Raw genomic sequence first — 18,552 nt, 5'->3', positions numbered from 1 at the left:
TTTAGCTTGTCATAAGCTAAGCTAGTGGCGCTTGTGAGAGTGTGGTGAAGCAGGTGTTAATTTGGTGCACATGAGGAACAATCTAGAAAGGGGCGTGACTAGTGGACAAAGAGTATACATAGGCAAGATAGTGGGGAAGGGAGTGCACAAAGTGGAGTGATGTCAGATACAAAGATGCGTGAGCAGGTGTAAGAGCAGGAGAGAATGAAAATACAAAGCAGACAGAATCAAAGTGTGAGGGACAAAGACACGAGGCAGGTGCAGGAAGTGGAGTGAACACAAACAAATGAGGATGAAGTGAGAACAGAGCAAAAACAGAATATAACACTAGGGGACCAGGACAGAGCATGAATCATGGGAACTAAAAGCAAACCAAGATATAATAAGTACAAAAGAAAGACTACATGAGAACTGATCAAAAAATCAATACTGAAGCAAAACTAAACAGGAACTGACTAATTAACAGAAAGCAAAACCCGATATAAAAGTACAACAGAAAACAATAGAAATGAGAACAGCAAAAATAAACAGGTGATAGCTAAATGATAAATGATAAACAATGAAAACACAAACCGGCTGAACAAAACTAGAATGGAACTGGACAATGGCTCAAGTATGAAAAGTAACAAAGTAAAACTAGAACAAAGAATAAACACATGATGTAAACAAGCAACTGATACATTAAAGCTGGGGCAGGAGGTGAGCCAAAAGGAGAGGCAAAATAAGGATTGAAGCCTAGACCAGGGCCGGGCATGACACTTGGCTTTGAATAAAAGCAAAAGACTTGTAAATTAGATTTTAATTTACAACATAATACAAAACCCAAAAAATTATTAATAAAAAAGGAGAGTGTACCAACTTAATAAAGTGTGTCAATTGGTATAACGTTCAAATAAGTTACTTCAATCCAAAGTAGCATTGATGCCAACTGGTTAACTTAATTTGTGCAAATATAATCCATTATTATGAATTGAAGAAAATTTAATTAGGTTGTGTTTTCCAGGGTATATGGGTACATTGTGCATTTACATTTTTCCCCAAAGGTTCTAAGGGTTGCACTAACTACACACTTCCACACCAGAAAAACCACAGCATTGACAACATTTAGAAAAAAACACAGTGACATTTGCCACTGAGCTCCATGGTCCTGCGAATGAGACGGTTCTGTTCTTTACGGTCCTGCAAAAGAAAGAATTTATTGCTTCAGACAGAATATCAAAGTAATTTATATCTGAGAGACATTTTACTGCCTGATCACACATTAAAGAAAGCAACAATAGCAAGACATATTCACACTGTTGGGTGTTTCAACCACTGTAAATTCACAGATATCTACCATTTAAAGAGGTCTTTGCAGCAGGAATTAATACTGGCATCTGTCATGTTGAAAGCAGATGTGGCCCTGAACACCTTCACACAATCAAGTAGAGGAACAAAGAGAATTCCTAAAAGACAAAATGAATCATACAAGGTATAAACAATAGGAAACAGGTTAATATACACGGTCAGATGGCCCAAAAAACAAATGGCGTCATGATATTTTAAAAATTTACAAGCTCACCCGCAATGCAAGCATTGACAAGAGACACACAGGTCCCAGTAATCATAGCTCTGAATACTAAGGACGCCACATCACGTTTTCTTTCAGGACATATGGAGGCTTGGAAAAAAGAAAAACATTAGTGACACAGGAATAGTCATGTTTCATGAGTATGAGTAAATGACAAAATACTCACAGAGGCCTCCAATGACGATACCCAATGAACTGAAGTTAGCAAAGCCACAAAGAGCAAAAGTGCTGATTGTTTCTGATCGTACCTGCAACCAAAACATCAAACGCAGTGCAAAATAATTTCCCTTTCATATCGGTCCAAATACATACAATAAATCAAAATAAGTTTGCAGAACTCAAAAACGGTGAGGTAATGGATTACCTCACTGCCTACTTTCTAAGTTTATGTACTCAGAAATTATTAGAACTTAGATAAGTTTTGTTCCACCTTGCGTGGCATGATGCTATCTTAGACTATAAGCGTGCATTACTGGCTATAATGCGGACCTATTACTCTGATTTGATCAACAAAAACAAGCATAAGTTCTTATTCGACACGTTGGCAACACTTATTCATGGACAACCAGCTGTAGTTCGCTCTCCTTTTACAGCACAAGATTTCCTGGATTACTTTGAGAAGAAAATAGATGACCTTAGGTTGAACATATCCCGGCATGCCTTAACCCAGCCACTACACCCTGCTATTGAGGTGGGCGCCACTACTGAGGTATTACATAGATTTACAGAATTTGATAGTATCTCACTAGGCATGCTGATGAAACTCATAACGTCAACAAAAAGCACAACCTGTTTATTTGATCCTCTACCAACAAAACTGTTTAAGGACCTGTGGCCCACTCTTGGGCCGACTGTGCTGGAAATTATTAATCTTTCGTTAACTTCTGGATCTGTTCCTAAATGTTTCAAATCTGCAGTGATTAAACCATTACTTAAGAAACCTAATCTTGACCCTAGTGTATTGAAAAACTATCGGCGATATCAAATCTATCATTTTGCTCTAAAATTCTGGAAAAAGTGGTGTCACGGCAGCTCGTGGACTATCTTACTGAGAATAATCTCTTTGAGCCACTGCAGTCTGCTTTTAGAAAACATCATTCCACAGAGACGGCTCTCACTAAAGTGGTGAATGATCTTCTGCTTACAATGGATTCGGACACCACTACAGTTCTGTTGCTGTTAGAGCTCAGTGCTGCATTTGATACAGTGGATCATCATATTCTACTTGATAGGATGGAAACTCATTTTGGAATTACTGGGAGTGCCCTTGCATGGCTGACGTCATACTTGACCAGTCGTTCTCACTGTATTTTGTACAGTAAAACTACCTCTAACCTTAGTGACATGAAATTTGGGGTTCCACAGGGATCTGTCTTAGGCCCCCTGCTTTTCTCCCTTTATATATCACCCCATGGGCACATATTGCGGCATTTTGGGATTACCTTTCACTGATATGCAGATGATAATCAGTTATATATGCTGGTAACTGCTGGTAATCTCATTCACAGAAGATTGCCTTGCAGCAGTGAGAAGTTGGATGTCTAAAAACTTCCTACTTTTAAACTCTGATAAGACTGAAACTCTGAAGACTGATGGTTCTTGGTCCAGTGAGACATCGGCATCAATTTGACCAGTTAACACTCAGCCTAGGCTCGTGTGTCATACATCACACTGACAAAGTGAGGAACCTTGGGGTAATTTTTGATCCTTTGTTGTCCTTTGGCCTCCATATTACAAATATTACTAGGACTGCTTTCTTCCACCTGCGAAATATAGCGAAGATTCGTCCCATCCTGTCTATGGCTGATACTGAGACCCTGATCCATGCATTCATTTCTTCTAGATTGGACTACTGCAATGTTCTATTTTCTGGTTTACTGCAGTCTAGCATTAGGGCTCTCCAATTGGTTCAAAATGCTGCAGCCAGACTTTTGACATGAAGCAGAAAGTTTGACCACATTACACCCATTTTGGCATCTCTTCACTGGCTTCCTGTCCCAGTGAGATCAGATTTTGAGGTTCTGCTACTAACCTATAAAATTATTCATGGACTGACACCTCCCTACCTAGCTGACCTAATTAAACTTTACGTACCGGCCCCGGCTTTACGTTCTCAGGGTGCAGGACTACTTTGTGTCCCTAAGGTGAATAAGAAGTCTGCGGGTCACAGAGCTTTCTCTTATCGTGCCCCTGTTCTGTGGAATGGTCTCCCTGCATCAATAAAACAATCAGATTCTGTGGAGACTTTCATGTCCAGACTTAAGACACACTTCTGTTCCCTTTCATAGGGCTAGCATACTGGTACAGTTTTGTTTTACACTTTTTACTCTTTTAATTGATGTTATTAGTAATTGGAGCGGGCCGCAGCCTCAACTTTACCTAAATTCTGGGTCTTTTAGTAAAACTTAGGGCTAGCGGCCGGCGATCACCTTAGTATTTCTTCTGTTTTTGTTGTTGATTAATGCTGGCAAATTATACAGTATTTTTTGTCTTTCTGATGCCTGATTCTGTTTTTCTCTAAGGTGCAGCTCCATCCAGAGATGGGAGTTGTATTTGTGTTGGCGACCCTCCTGTCCTGTGCACCAACAGCAATTCTTGTATATTTGCCCGTGAATTGTTCTGTGAATTGTTTCTGTAATTTATGTTTGTAGCATGGCCCAAGCACAGGGTCACCCCTTTGAGTCTGATCTGCTTGAGGTTTCTTCCTCAGAGGGAGTTTTTCCTTACCACTGTTGCTCTGGGGGTTGGTAAGGTTAGACCTGTGTGAAGCGCCTTGAGGCAACTCTGTTGTGATTTGGCGCAATATAAAGGAAAATAAATTGAAGTGGAATTGAAATAAATTTTATGTTAGTATTACAACTCAATTCCAAGGAAGTTGGGACATTGTGTAAAATGTAAATAAAAACAGAATACAATGATTTGCAAATCCTCTTCAACCTATATTGAATTGAAAACACCACAAAGACAAGATATTTAATGTTCAAACTGATAAACTTTATTGTTTTTGTGCAAATATTTGCTCATTTTGAAATGGATGCCTGCAACACGTTTCAAAAAAGCTGGGACAGTGGTATGTTTATCACTTTGTTACATCACCTTTCTTTCTAACAACAGTCAATAAGCGTTTGGGAACTGAGGACACTAACTGTGGAAGCTTTGTTGGTGGAATTATTTCCCATTCTTGCTTGATGTATGACTTCAGTTGTTCAACAGTCCGGGGTCTCCATTGTCGTATTTTGCGCTTCATAATGCACCACACATTTTCAGTGGGTGACAGGTCTGGACTGCAGGTAGGCCAGTCTAGTGCCCGCACTCTTTTACTACGAAGCCACGCTGTTGTAACGTGCAGAATGTGGCTTGGCATTGTCTTGCTGAAATAAGCAGGGACGTCCCTGAAAAAGACGTTATGGCAGCATGTGTTGCTCCAAAACCTGGATGTACCTTTCAGCATTGATGGTGCCATCACAGATGTGTAAGTTGCCCATGCCATGGGCACTAACACACCCCTATACCATCACAGATGCTGGCTTTTGAACTTAGCGCTGGTAACAATCTGGATGTTGTTTTCCTCTTTTGTCCGGAGGACACTACGTCCATGATTTTCAAAAACAATTCTAAATGTGGACTCATCAGACCAAAGCACACTTTTCCACTTTGCGTCTGTCCATTTCAATTAAGCTCGGGCCCAGAGAAGGCGGCGGCATTTCTGGATGTTGTGGATGTATGGCTTTCGCTTTGCATGGCAGAGTTTTAACTTGCACTTGTAGATGTAGCGACAAAGTGTGTTAACTGACAATGGTTTTCTGAAGTGTTCCTGAGCCCACGTGGTAAGAACCTTTACACAATGATGTCGGTTTTTAATGCAGTGACGCCTGAGGACTCGAAGGTCACGGACATTCAATGTTGGTTTTCGGCCTTGTCGAAAAACCAACATTGCTACAGATTCTCTGAATTTTCTGATTATCTTATGGACTGTAGATGATGGAATCCCTAAATTCCTTGCAATTGAACATTGAGAAACATTGTTCTTAAACTGTTGGACTATTTTTTCATGTAGAGTTTCACAAAGTGGTGATCCTTGCCCCATTTTTGCTTGTGAACGGCTGAGACTTTTTGGGATGCTCCTTTTATACCCAATCATGAATGTTGTCAGTTCCAAAACATTTATTGAGTCTTGTTAGAAGGAAAGGTGATGTAACACAGTGGTAAACATATCACTGTCCCAGCTTTTTTGAAACGTGTTGCAGGTATCCATTTCAAAATGAGCAAATATGTGCACAAAAACAATAAAGTTTATCCGTTTGAACATTCTCCCCCAATCTCAATTCTCTTTTGTACCCCTTTCCCTTCCCCTTGGCCTTATCCCTACCCCTACCCCTATGCCTACCCCTTTAAAACAAGTGTTAAGGCGAAGGGGTATGCCTCTAGCCCAATGAATTGAGACACAAAAACTGCCTGTGTCAAACTGCCGTCTTCGCTGTTTGTTAACATGGCAACCGAAATGCAACTTGTTGCAGTAGCCTGTTTGCTCTTTTTATTTTCTCGCCTTTCTGCGTAAATGCAAAGAAACAGAAGAAGTCGCAGATTTCATCAACGCATTGCGATTATGTCATGTTAATTAATTTGTAATTTATAATCATAATAATTAATAGTATTAATAATTAATTAATTAGTAATTAATTAATGCTAATAATAGTTAATCAATAATAGTAATAATTAATATTGTTTGATTAATCATTAATTGATTGATTAGTAATTAATTAATTAGTAATTAAAATAAATAAACACTTGAAATATATCAGTCTGTGTGGAATGAATGTATACATTATTCGTTTCATCTTTTGAATGGAATTACTGAAATAAATCAACCTTTTCATGATATTCTAATTATATGATCAGCACCTGTATGTATGTTATGGGCTGCATAGTTCTGTTAACCTTATATTTCTTTTTCAAATTCTCCCATTTTTTGCATCCAGCCCTATTTCCTTTAGAAATTTCCTTGACAAATAATATCAGTCTATTAGGACATCAGGTTATGTGTTACACATATACATGTGTGTGTATATATTTTCCAACTTATTCCTGTTGGTGAAACTTCTCATTTTCTGCCTGAAAGCTTATTAGAAGACGAGTGTGCTCAGGGCTCCTTGTTTGTTTACAAAATACACACACGTTACAGACCTTGAAATCCAACAGCAGCGATTGCTGTTATCCAAAGATTTATGAACATATGAGTTAAATCAATTAAAAATCAAATCAATTTTATTTATATAGCGCCAAATCACAACAACAGTTGCCCCAAGGCGCTTTATATTGCAAGGCAAAAGCCATACAATAATTACAGAAAAACCCCCACAGTCAAAACGACCCCCTACGAGCAAGCACTTGGCGACAGTGGGAAGGAAAAACTCCCTTTTAACAGGAAGAAACCTCCAGCAGAACCAGGCTCAGGGAGGAGCAGTCTTCTGCTGGGACTGGTTGGGGCTGAGGGAGAGAACCAGGAAAAAGACATGCTGTGGAAGACAGCAGAGATCAATCACTAATGATTAAATGCAGAGTGGTGCATACAGAGCAAAAAGAGAAAGAAACACTCAGTGCATCATGGGAACCCCCCAGCAGTCTAAGTCTATAGCAGCATAACTAAGGGATGGTTCAGGGTCACCTGATCCAGCACTAACTATAAGCTTTAGCAAAAAGGAAAGTTTTAAGCCTAATCCTAAAAGTAGAGAGGGTGTCTGTCTCCCTGATCCGAATTGGGAGCTGGTTCCACAGGAGAGGAGCCTGAAAGCTGAAGGCTCTGCCTCCCATTCTACTCTTACAAACCCTAGGAACTACAAGTAAGCCTGCAGTCTGAGAGCGAAGCGCTCTATTGGGGTGATATGGTACTAAGAGGTCCCTAAGATAAAATGGGACCTGATTATTCAAAACCTTATAAGTAAGAAGAAGAATTTTAAATTCTATTCTAGAATTAACAGGAAGCCAATGAAGAGAGGCCAGTATGGGTGAAATATGCTCTCTCCTTCTAGTCCCTGTCAGTACTCTAGCTGCAGCATTTTGAATTAACTGAAGGCTTTTCAGGGAACTTTTAGGACAACCTGATAATAATGAATTACAATAGTCCAGCCTAGAGGAAATAAATGCATGAATTAGTTTTTCAGCATCACTCTGAGACAAGACCTTTCTAATTTTAGAGATATTGCGCAAATGTAAAAAAGCTGTCCTACATATTTGCTTAATATGAGCATTGAAGGACATATCCTGATCAAAAATGACTCCAAGATTTCTCACAGTATTACTAGAGGTCAGGGTAATGCCATCCAGAGTAAGGATCTGGTTAGACACCATGTTTCTAAGATTTGTGGGGCCAAGTGCAATAACTTCAGTTTTATCTGAATTTAAAAGCAGGAAATTAGAGGTCATCCATGTCTTTATGTCTGTAAGACAATCCTGCAGTTTAACTAATTGGTGTGTGTCCTCTGGCTTCATGGATAGATAAAGCTGGGTATCATCTGCGTAACAACAAAAATTTAAGCAATACTTTCTAATAATACTGCCTAAGGGAAGCATGTATAAAGTGAATAAAATTGGTCCTAGCACAGAATCTTCTGGAACTCCATAATTAACCTTAGTCTGTGAAGAAGATTCGCCATTTACATGAACAAATTGTAATCTATTAGATAAATATGATTCAAACCACCGTAGTGCAGTGCCTTTAATACCTAACGTTAACATGCTTATCTTTTATCATCATTTTCTCCATTGCGAGATATAAAAGTGTCTTATCGTAGCGTTCGTGTGTATATGCATTATAAAGCCTCAGCGCACGAGTGAAGTTACGATATTCTTCAGAACAATAATATACGCAACATGCATCCAGCAGTATACACGTTGCTATCATAGGCAATTGCCTGTAAAGATTTTTTTGGCAAGATATAACTTTTTAAACAGCGTAATCTGTAATGAAAGCCACTTCATTTGTGTGGCTCTTTCGGTGCCATGTTTGTTTCTTTGGAGACAGCAGTAAGCTCCTCCTACCCCTCCAAATGGAGTGTGCATCCAGATTCACTCCAAACGGAGGGGTTTGTAGCCCTCCGCCTACCCCTCCGCCTCACTCCAAAAAGAGAATTGAGACACCCCTCTGTCTCTCGTGCCCACGCAAAACGGAGGGGAAGTGGTAAGGGGTAGAATTGAGATTCAACCTAAATATCTTGTCTTTTTGGTGTATTCAGTTGAATATACGTTGAAGAGGATTTGCAAATCATTGTATTCTGTTTTTATTTACATGTTACACAATGTCCCAACTTCATTGGAATTGGGGTTGTACATACTCTGAGAGATGCATCTGGCTGAGTTCTCTTCCCATGTTAGCAGACAGCAGCCATGTACCACAGCCTATGTGTTTGCATGTGTGCGGAAGCCAGAGCACCTGGAGAGAACCCACGCTATAACATGGGGAGAACATGCAAACTCCACATAGAAAGGACCTGGGAGGGAATCCCATAACCTTCTTGCTGTGAGGCAACAGTGCTAACCACTGAGCCACTCATTAAATGAGTAACTGGTTTTGAAATGCATTTTGAATATTTTCAACTTATTTGTTTTTACATTACAGAGAAATAAAATTCAAGACTCTTAATAACATTTACTCACAGAGATCCACTGCCTTTCATCTCCAATAACTTGATCAAGCCCACTGAGTCTGTTTTGCTTCAACTGAGATAATTTCTCATAAGCTACAAACTCATTGAGGAACATCTTGATGCCAATGAGCTCGGCCACAGTGAAAGACTCGTCATATGGTATCCCCATCATGAAAGCCACAGGCATGAACACATAAGAGCATATCAGCTGTGAAAACAAAATGCCACAAACCTTTCATACAATCAATTTTCACTTAATCACACTTAAATTTACAGTACAAGCAAACAAGTATCTGGAATGTTACCAAAATGTGTATGTGTTTAATATATTAATAAATAATTTAATAAAATGTAAAAAAAAAATACATCCATTCCTGCATTTAAGGACTGCAACATATTTCAGAAATAGGTGGGATGTGGCAAATTATTATAAATATAATGACTAACTCATCACCTTTACAGTCAGTTTTCTTGAGATAAGCCAGGGGATGGATACATGAACATTTCCAAGTCAATTAATTGGAATTGGAATTGGATTGGAATTCATTTACTTCAATCGTTAAGGGTTGTTTATTTATTTTTGCAATTTCCATATCATCCCAACTTTTTCCCAAAGTTGCAAGTGTTGTTGTAGAAACATACCTGGAATGTGATTGAAGGATACCCCACCATACCTCCGAGCCAACCCAAAGCGCTATTTATGAACTCGAGGATGGCAAGAAAAGCAATCAGGTTTGCAGCAATGTTAGCAGCAAGTCCGACTGCAACTGATGCGCCACTGCTGGCAGCCTCCAAAATGTTACGTTCATCGCTAAGAAGGTTTTCAAAGAGGTCAGTAGTTATAAGGTACAAATGTCAGGGGGAAACAATGTAAGAAATTAAAAGACAGCTTTCTACATACCCACAAGCAACTTTAATATTCTTGCCTGACTTGAAGACACTCTCCTCTGTCTCCGGGTAGGACAGTTTGGAGATGGCCAAAGCACAAGGAGCAGCCATCACAGAGGCTGATATCAAGGAAGATGCATCAATCTGCAGGAAACAACAAAGAAAAATCAAAAACGCAAAGTATTTTATTTGGCTTGGCCTGAGTAAATAACAGGTACAGTATTACACAGCAAATATTGCATTGTTAATTTAACACTACAACAAGGGCATAGGCCATTCAAAACAGTATTAAAAAGAACTCTATTAGAATGTTAAATCAACATATCCAACACTAAAAGAGTCAACTGACAGTATGATAGAGTTTATTTAACACTATTTTGAATGACACTGCTGGCAGTTGTCATTTATTTGTTATATTTTGTATTCACTGCATTCTTTGCACAGTGTTTGTTTTTCACTGCACAATGTTTTGTTGTTGCTTATACCCCAGTCACACAAGAGCACGAATGAGCCTGAATGCTGTACGAATGAGGATTCAAACGACAGTCGTACAGCATTTGGAATATTCATGCAGCCAGAACACATTTGAAAGGTGGTCAAGTTGCTGTCGCGCTGCATTCTGATTGCCACACAAATGCGGTACAACATTCGTATGGCAGTTTGTACGTAGTTCGAACCATTCAAACTACGTTCGAGGTACTGTACGAATTGTTCGAGCACGTTGAATCCTGGCCGAATGTCTCGATTGTCCTTCCTGTCACACTAGAGCATGAATGCCGTACAAATGGACAGCTGGACTGACAGTGGATATGTAATATCATGGACATTACAGGCATTGGTGCACCGTGCAGAGCCTTTGACTCGCCGTGGGGTAGGGCACCGCGCAGTTGCACGTGATGTTACAGCTAATATGATGATCATAATCCACATACATTATGTAGCCCATGAGAGGACATGACCATATATCTGTAACAGGTCGGTCTGGTGAGCTGCGCAGCGAGTCAGTGTGTCTCAGAGCTTGATGTTGACCATCAAGTGCTGTGTTTGACTATGACATAAGTTTAAAAGACGAAAAAATAAAGGATGACAGACTGAATCTGCACACACGCTGAGGAAGAGGAGACTATGGAGGCTATCTGTGCTCTGGACTCCAAACACGCACACACTGATGCACACACACATACACACTGATGGGCTCCTGCTGGAGTGCAGTCCACGGTCAGAGATAACACACACTTAAGGGGAAAAAGGGTACTGTGTTTATGGAGGAAGAACTTGAGGACATTAGAAAAATGTTAAATGAGATGTCAGCACAAATGAAGCCCATTAAAGAAGTGGCTGATCAACTGAAAATTATTTCACAACAACAACAAAAAATATTGGAATTAACAAAACAAGTTGTTGAATTACAAAAGGCAAATGAAGAGAAAGATAAATCATTAAAACTTATGGAAAGTCGAATTGCAGAACTTGAACAACAGACTAGGTCAAATGACCTTCTCATTACAGGTTTGGACATTAAGCCTCGAAGTTATGCAAGAGCGGTGGCTTCAGGAAGGGAGCCCTCTGAAATGGACAACCTCTCTGTAGAGGAACAGGTGATTTCACTTTTGAAGGACAAAGGAATTTTAATAAACCCTAATGATATCGATAGTAGTCACCTTTTACCGCGGAGAGGTCAAAATCAACCTAAAGTCATATTATTGAGGCTTACAAACAGGAAACAGAAGTTTGCAATTCTAAAACAAGCAAAGAATTTAAAAGGAACGAATGTATATATAAATGAATACTTGACCAAGAAAAATTCAGATTTAGCAAGACAGGCACGATTTTTAAGAAAACAAAACAAGATACAGGCTACATGGACATTTAACTGTAAAGTTTATATTAAATTAAATGGAACACCTGAAGAAGCTAAAACCTTATGGATTAAAGATGAACATGATCTTAGTAAGTTTAACTGATGTAAGTTGTGAAGTAATACATAAAGAAATGTACTGGTTGATTGTGCTGATGGAGGAAAATCTGTATATAATATAATGAACACGGTTAATAATCAGTTTATTTCTGCCAAGGAGCTCTGTTTGGAAACATTTAATTATAGTCATCCTGCCTCTCGCCATTTTGAACCTGAATCAGATCCGGATTCTTTTTTTAGTGACAATATCGAGCGACAATGTAATTATTTTACAGAAGAACAATTTAATGATTATAAAATTAAAGATGGAGATTTTTCAATAATACATTTTAATAGTAGAAGTCTTTCTCGGAATTTTTCAAGGATAAATGATTGTTTAGATACATTTAGAAAAAGTTTTTCAGTGATCGCTATATCAGAAACATGGTTAACCGATGTCAATCAAGATCTTGTACAGTTGGAAGGTTATCAATTGTTTCAGGTAAATCGACAGAAGAGAAGAGGCGGGGGGGTGGCATTATATCTAAGGTCTGATTACAACTGTAAATTAGTTCACAATATGTCATTCACAGTTGATAATATCATGGAATGTGTTACGGTTAAAATTACATCCATAAATTAAAAAAATACGGTTGTTAGTTGTTTATACAGAGCTCCCGGAGCAAATATTGATACTTTTGAACAAGTAATTATGGGAATGTACAACAAAATAAATAAGAATTCACATTTATTTATCTGTGGTGATTTTAATATCGATTTTCTAAATCCTCACAATCATCCACAAACCACTTCATTTATAAATTCTTTATATTGTTTGGGAGTATTTCCGACCATCATTCATCCAAGTAGAATAACTGTGAATTCAACAACCCTTATTGACAATATTTTAACTAATGTCATATCTGGTAATCTCAGTGCGGGATTGCTGGTAAATGATATTAGTGATCACCTGCCAGTATTTACTGTTTTTGCATCACATGATCGAGTGTTTCAAAAGGATTGTAATAGATTGAGTAGAAATGTCACACCAATAACTGTTGATAATTTAAGGGTGGATTTATTATGCCAGAATTGGAATGATGTTTATGTTGATGATGTTGATGAATCTTATGATGGTTTTATTTCTATCATTTCTAAGTTATACGATAAACACTGTCCTCTTGTTAACAAGATATATACTAACCAATACAGCAATAAACCATGGATAACCAAGGGTCTTCAGAGGGCATGTAAAAAGAAGAACTTACTGTATAAACAATTTATAAAATTGAGATCAAAGGAAGCTGAAAGTAAATATAAAATATATAAGAATAAACTAATTCATATTATGAGATTTAGTAAGAAAAGATATTATAGTGACTTACTTGTTAAAAATAAGAATAATATAAAAAATACATGGAATATTTTAAATGAAGTAATAAAAAAGAACAAAAATGGTAGAGATTATCCTTCTTTTTTCTTTCCAATAATACTGTGATAGAAGATAATGAGACTATTGCTGATCATTTTAATGAATATTTTGTCAATGTAGGGAAAAATCTTGCCAGTAATATTGATTCATTGAGCGTTAAATCTTTTGAAAATAAGATAATATTTAATAAATCTGTGTCAATGTTTGTTGGTGGAACAAATGAAAAAGAAATAATTGATCTGGTGCAGAATTCTAAAAGTAAGAAATCAAAGGACTTTAATCATTTGGATATGGCTTTGTTGAAAAAAATCATTGATTGTATAGTAAAACCTTTCACTTATATTTGTAATATATCATTAAGTTTTGGTAAATTCCCTTCACAGATGAAGATAGCCAAAGTAATACCTTTGTTTAAAACTGGTGACAAACACACTTTTTCAAATTATAGACCTATTTCACTTTTACCCCAATTTTCTAAAATACTAGAAAAAATTTTTGTAAAAAGACTGGATAATTACTTACTAAAGTATGAGATACTCTGTGAAGAACAATATGGATTTAGAAAATCTAGGACTACTTCTCATGCATTGATGGATTTCGTGGAAAATATAGCGACTGCAGTCGATAACAAACAATATACAGTAGGTATTTTTTTTTATTTACAGAAAGCGTTTGACACTGTAAATCATGAAATATTGCTAACTAAATTACAGAAATATGGAATCAGAGGATTAGCATATGACTAGATAAATAGTTATTTACATGGTCGGTATCAGTATGTTCAATACAATAACATTGATTCCGAACTTCAGGAAATTACGTGTGGGGTGCCCCAGGGTTCGGTCTTAGGTCCTTTGTTATTTATTTTATATATAAATGATATATGTTATGTGTCACGGGTACTGAGGTGTGTTCTTTTTGCAGATGACACAACTGTATTTTGCAGTGGTGATAATCTTGAACAGCTTCTTGACACGGTGGTAAACGAACTGGATAAATTTAAGGCTTGGTTTGATGCTAATAAATTGTGACTTCATCTTGGGAAAACCAAATGTATGATTTTTGGAAATAAATTTGTGCCTAAATGTAAAAGTGTAACCATTAACAATATGGAAATACAGATTGTAACTGAGAACAAATTTCTAGGTGTTATAATTGACAATAAACTCAGCTGGAAACCTCATATAATTATATAAAATTTAAAATGTCAAAATCTATCGCTATCATGTACAGGGTCAAGGACATATTGTCCCAGGATGGGCTACTTAGATTATATTATTCTTTAATTGTACCATATATGACATATTGTATCGAACTCTGGGGTAATACTTACAAATCAAATACCAATCATGTATTTCTTTTACAAAAACATGCCATCAGAATCATCTGTAATAAACCTTATCTTGAGCCAACGCATTCTCTGTTTATGACTTTAAAATTATTCAAATTTAGAGATTTAGTGGATTATATCACCATACAAACTTTGTACAAAGCTAATAACCAGGCCTTGCCAGAGCCTGTTCAAGATCAGGAAATCTGAATACAGTTTACGAGGATGCATGGTTTTTAAGAAGCCTCCCGTACGTACTAATGTCAAGGGTTTTTGTGTTTCAGTTAAAGGGGTGAAGATTTGGAACAAATGTCCTGTGGAAATTAGATTATGTAGTTCTTTTGTCTGTTTTAAGAAACATTATAAGAAATTAATAATTTCTGGATATAAAGAAAATCACAAATAAAAAAAAATAAAAAAAAGGATGTATAAATTTGTGGATGTATGTATTTAATTTGCTTATTTGTATATATAGGAGTGTGAGCATAAGTGTAATTATATGTTGGACTTGGACTTTTGGGAAGGGGTATGAGGGGTGGGTAATTTATAAGCTTTGCTTCTTCCCACCCCCTTTTCAGGCACACGGTGTTTAATTTGGTCTTGTTTTTTTTTTTTTTTTTTTGATTTGTTTGATATGTTGTCTTTATGCTGCTGTGTTGTTGCTGAAATAAATTCTATTCTATTCTAAAAAAAAAAAAAACTTCAGGACTGACAAAACTGGCCAGCGTGGCTGTTTTGTTTTATTCATTTTATTTGAAATTTTCACAGAGAAGCACTGCGTAAAAAGGAGAAGTGCAGCACCGTGTTTTGGATTAGAGAGTGCAAAGAGCACCATGTTTGGTTGCTTTGCAGTGGCTGGTGGTGGTGATGCTTGCGAAGTTGTTTATTTATTTTATTATTTTCCTTAAATCTGGCACAACTGTGTACCTATAAATGACTGTTCTCCACCTTTTTCTGTTGGCCAGTAGAATATCTGTACCAACAAATTTCACCAGCAGTTTTATCAGCTCCAGGTTCCCCTTAATGATGGACTGGTGGAGCGTTGGCTGTCCTTCAGGCCCAAAGGAGTTGACATTGAATTTGCAGTTTGACATGTTCTGCAGCAACGACTGCAGCTCCTTGGTGTTGCCTTTCTGCACCCCTTCTTGGAAAACTCTCTGTGTGTGGAACGTGTCAACACGTCTGCGTTGCTCATGACTGCAGCTCGGCTGGAAGGTGCTGGACAAAGTAATCCTGCCTCCGCCGACATTCATACAGGGCTGTACGAATGCAGCTCAAATTCTGTTTGTTTTTCCAATCCGTGTGATTCGTCCAGCATTCGTGCTCTAGTGTGACGGGGCCCTTATGGTTTACATTTCCTTGTGGTATGTTTATGGTTATTGCTATGCATTCTCAGACCAAAGCAAATCCACTGTATATGAAAAAACTGTCATGTGTTACATTTTGGTATTTAGGTTTGATTCTCAGCGTTATTATGACACTGCCATTATTGTCCATGTATTATTATTATTATTATTATTATTATTATTATTATTATTATTATTATTATTATTATTATTATTATTATCAACATCTTCATCACCAGTGTTTTCTGGCTAATTTTCCCCTGTGGCAAATATTCCCTGGAGCATTTACTTTTATGTTTCTTCCATGTCCATATCGTGTAGCTTCACTTCCTGTTTCTGGCCTTCCAGTTTTGCACATCTTTGCACTTCCATTTTTGACTATTTGTTGGCATATTTAACTGCAGTTAGAGTGCTCCATCGTCACCATAATTCCCAGTGTGTTGTGAAAGTGTAGTGACACAACAGGACCCCCCCCCTCAACGGGCGCCTCCTGGCTTGTTCGGGTGACGGTGGTAGAAGTCGGCCAGGAGGGCCGGATCCAGGATGAAGCTCCTCTTCACCCAGGAGCGTTCTTCAGGTCCATACCCCTCCTAGTCCACCAAATACTGGAACCCCCGGCCCATCCGACGGACGTCCAGGAGCCGGCGCACTGTCCAAGCCGGCTCCCCATCGATGATCCGAGCAGGAGGCGGCGCCGGTCCGAGAGCACAGAGGGATGAGGTGTGGTGAGGTTTGATCCTTGAAACATGAAAGACCGGGTGGATCCGCAGTGAAGCCGGGAGTTGGAGCTTCACTGCGGCAGGACTGAGGACTTTGAGGATCTTGTGTGGTCCGATATATCTGTCCTTGAGTTTTGGGGAGTCCACCTGGAGGGGGATGTCCTTCGTGGATAGCCACACCTCCTGCCCGGGCTGGTAAGCAGGGGCCGGGGATCGCCGGCGGTCTGCATGGGTCTTCGCCCTCGTCCAAGCTTTCAACAAGGCAGAACAGGCAGAGCGCCACACCCGACGGCACTTCCGCAGGTGGGCCTGGACCGAGGGCACACCGACCTCTCCCTCCACCATGGGAAACAACGGGGGCTGATACCCCAAACACACCTCAAATGGGGAGAGGCCGGTGGCAGAGGACACCTGGCTGTTATGTGCATACTCGATCCAGGCCAGATGTTTACTCCAGGCCGTCGGGTGTGCGGACGTCACACAGCGCAGGGCTTGCTCCAATTCCTGATTGGCCCGTTCTGCCTGTCCATTGGTCTGCGGGTGATACCCGGATGAGAGGCTCACAGTAGCCCCTAGTTCCCGGCAGAAGCTCCTCCAGACGTGTGAGGAGAACTGGGGACCACGATCAGAGACGATGTCGGTGGGTATCCCATGCAGACGGACGACGTGGTGGACCAGGAGGTCTGCTGTCTCCTGGGCTGTTGGGAGCTTTGGGAGGGCCACGAAGTGGGCCGCCTTGGAGAATCAGTCCACTATCGTGAAGATGGTGGTATTGCCCTCAGACAGCGGGAGGCCCGTGACGAAATCCAGGCCAATGTGGGACCAGGGGCGATGAGGCACAGGTAGCGGCTGGAGAAGTCCTTGGGACCTTTTATGGTCTGCCTTGCCCCTGGCACAGGTGGTGCAGGCCTGGATGTACTCCCGGACATCGGCCTCCATAGACGCCCACCAGAAGCGCTGCCGGACAACTGCCACGGTCCTTCGCACCCCTGGATGACAGGAGAGCTTGGAACCGTGACAAAAGTCCAAGACTGCAGCTCTGGCCTCTGGTGGGACGTACAAACGGTTCTTCGGACCAGTTCCGGGGTCCAGGCTCTGTGCCAGGGCCTCCCGGATGATCTTCTCCACGTCCCAGGTGAGGGTGGCCACGATAGTGGACTCAGGCAGGATGGGCTCCGGTGGATCCGACAGTGCAGTTTTGACCTCCTCTTCGTGTACCCGGGACAAGGCATCCGACCTCTGGTTCTTGGTCCCGGGGAGATAGGTGATCCGGAAGTCAAAACGCCCGAAGAACAGTGACCAGCGGGCTTGCCTGGGGTTCAGCTGCTTGGCAGTCCTGATATACTCCAGGTTCCGATGGTCAGTGAAAACCGTGAACGGCACAGACGCTCCCTCCAACAGGTGTCTCCACTCCTCAAGAGCCTCTTTCACCGCAAGGAGTTCTCGATTGCCGACGTCATAGTTCCGTTCAGCCGGGGTCAACCGAACGTGACCTAACGGGGTGTTAAATGCCGTCTTCCATTCGTCTCCCTTCCGGATCCGAACCAGGTGATACGCATTTCTAAGATCATCAACCAACAATGGCAACGGGTATCGGTTGCGAACCGTAATCTCATTCAGCCCCCTGTAATCAATGCATGGACGGAGTCCGCCATCTTTCTTGCCCACAAAAAAGAAACCTGCCCCCATCGGGGAGGTGGAGTTCCGGATCAGCCTGGCAGCTAATG

The 18,552-nt window shown here is 39.9% G+C and overlaps 1 protein-coding gene across 1 annotated transcript in view; it reads right to left on the bottom strand.

Annotated features, from left to right (window-relative positions):
• Nucleotides 1-585: 585 nt before the first annotated feature.
• Nucleotides 586-18,552, bottom strand: part of slc28a1 (solute carrier family 28 member 1) — a 36,925-nt gene continuing 18,958 nt past the window's right edge. The window contains exons 12-18 of the mRNA XM_034176516.1: nucleotides 10,115-10,245; nucleotides 9,856-10,024; nucleotides 9,224-9,421; nucleotides 1,737-1,818; nucleotides 1,562-1,660; nucleotides 1,337-1,445; nucleotides 586-1,179 (exon numbers count right to left, since the gene is read on the bottom strand). Of these exons, the coding sequence (XP_034032407.1) occupies nucleotides 1,059-1,179; nucleotides 1,337-1,445; nucleotides 1,562-1,660; nucleotides 1,737-1,818; nucleotides 9,224-9,421; nucleotides 9,856-10,024; nucleotides 10,115-10,245 (909 nt within the window). The 3' untranslated portion in view covers nucleotides 586-1,058. The remainder of the gene's footprint in view (nucleotides 1,180-1,336; nucleotides 1,446-1,561; nucleotides 1,661-1,736; nucleotides 1,819-9,223; nucleotides 9,422-9,855; nucleotides 10,025-10,114; nucleotides 10,246-18,552) is intronic.

The sequence above is a fragment of the Thalassophryne amazonica genome, chromosome 8 (assembly GCF_902500255.1).
Source record: "Thalassophryne amazonica chromosome 8, fThaAma1.1, whole genome shotgun sequence".
Taxonomy (NCBI): Eukaryota; Metazoa; Chordata; class Actinopteri; order Batrachoidiformes; family Batrachoididae; genus Thalassophryne; species Thalassophryne amazonica.
This window is presented reverse-complemented; position numbering and strand designations above follow the sequence as displayed.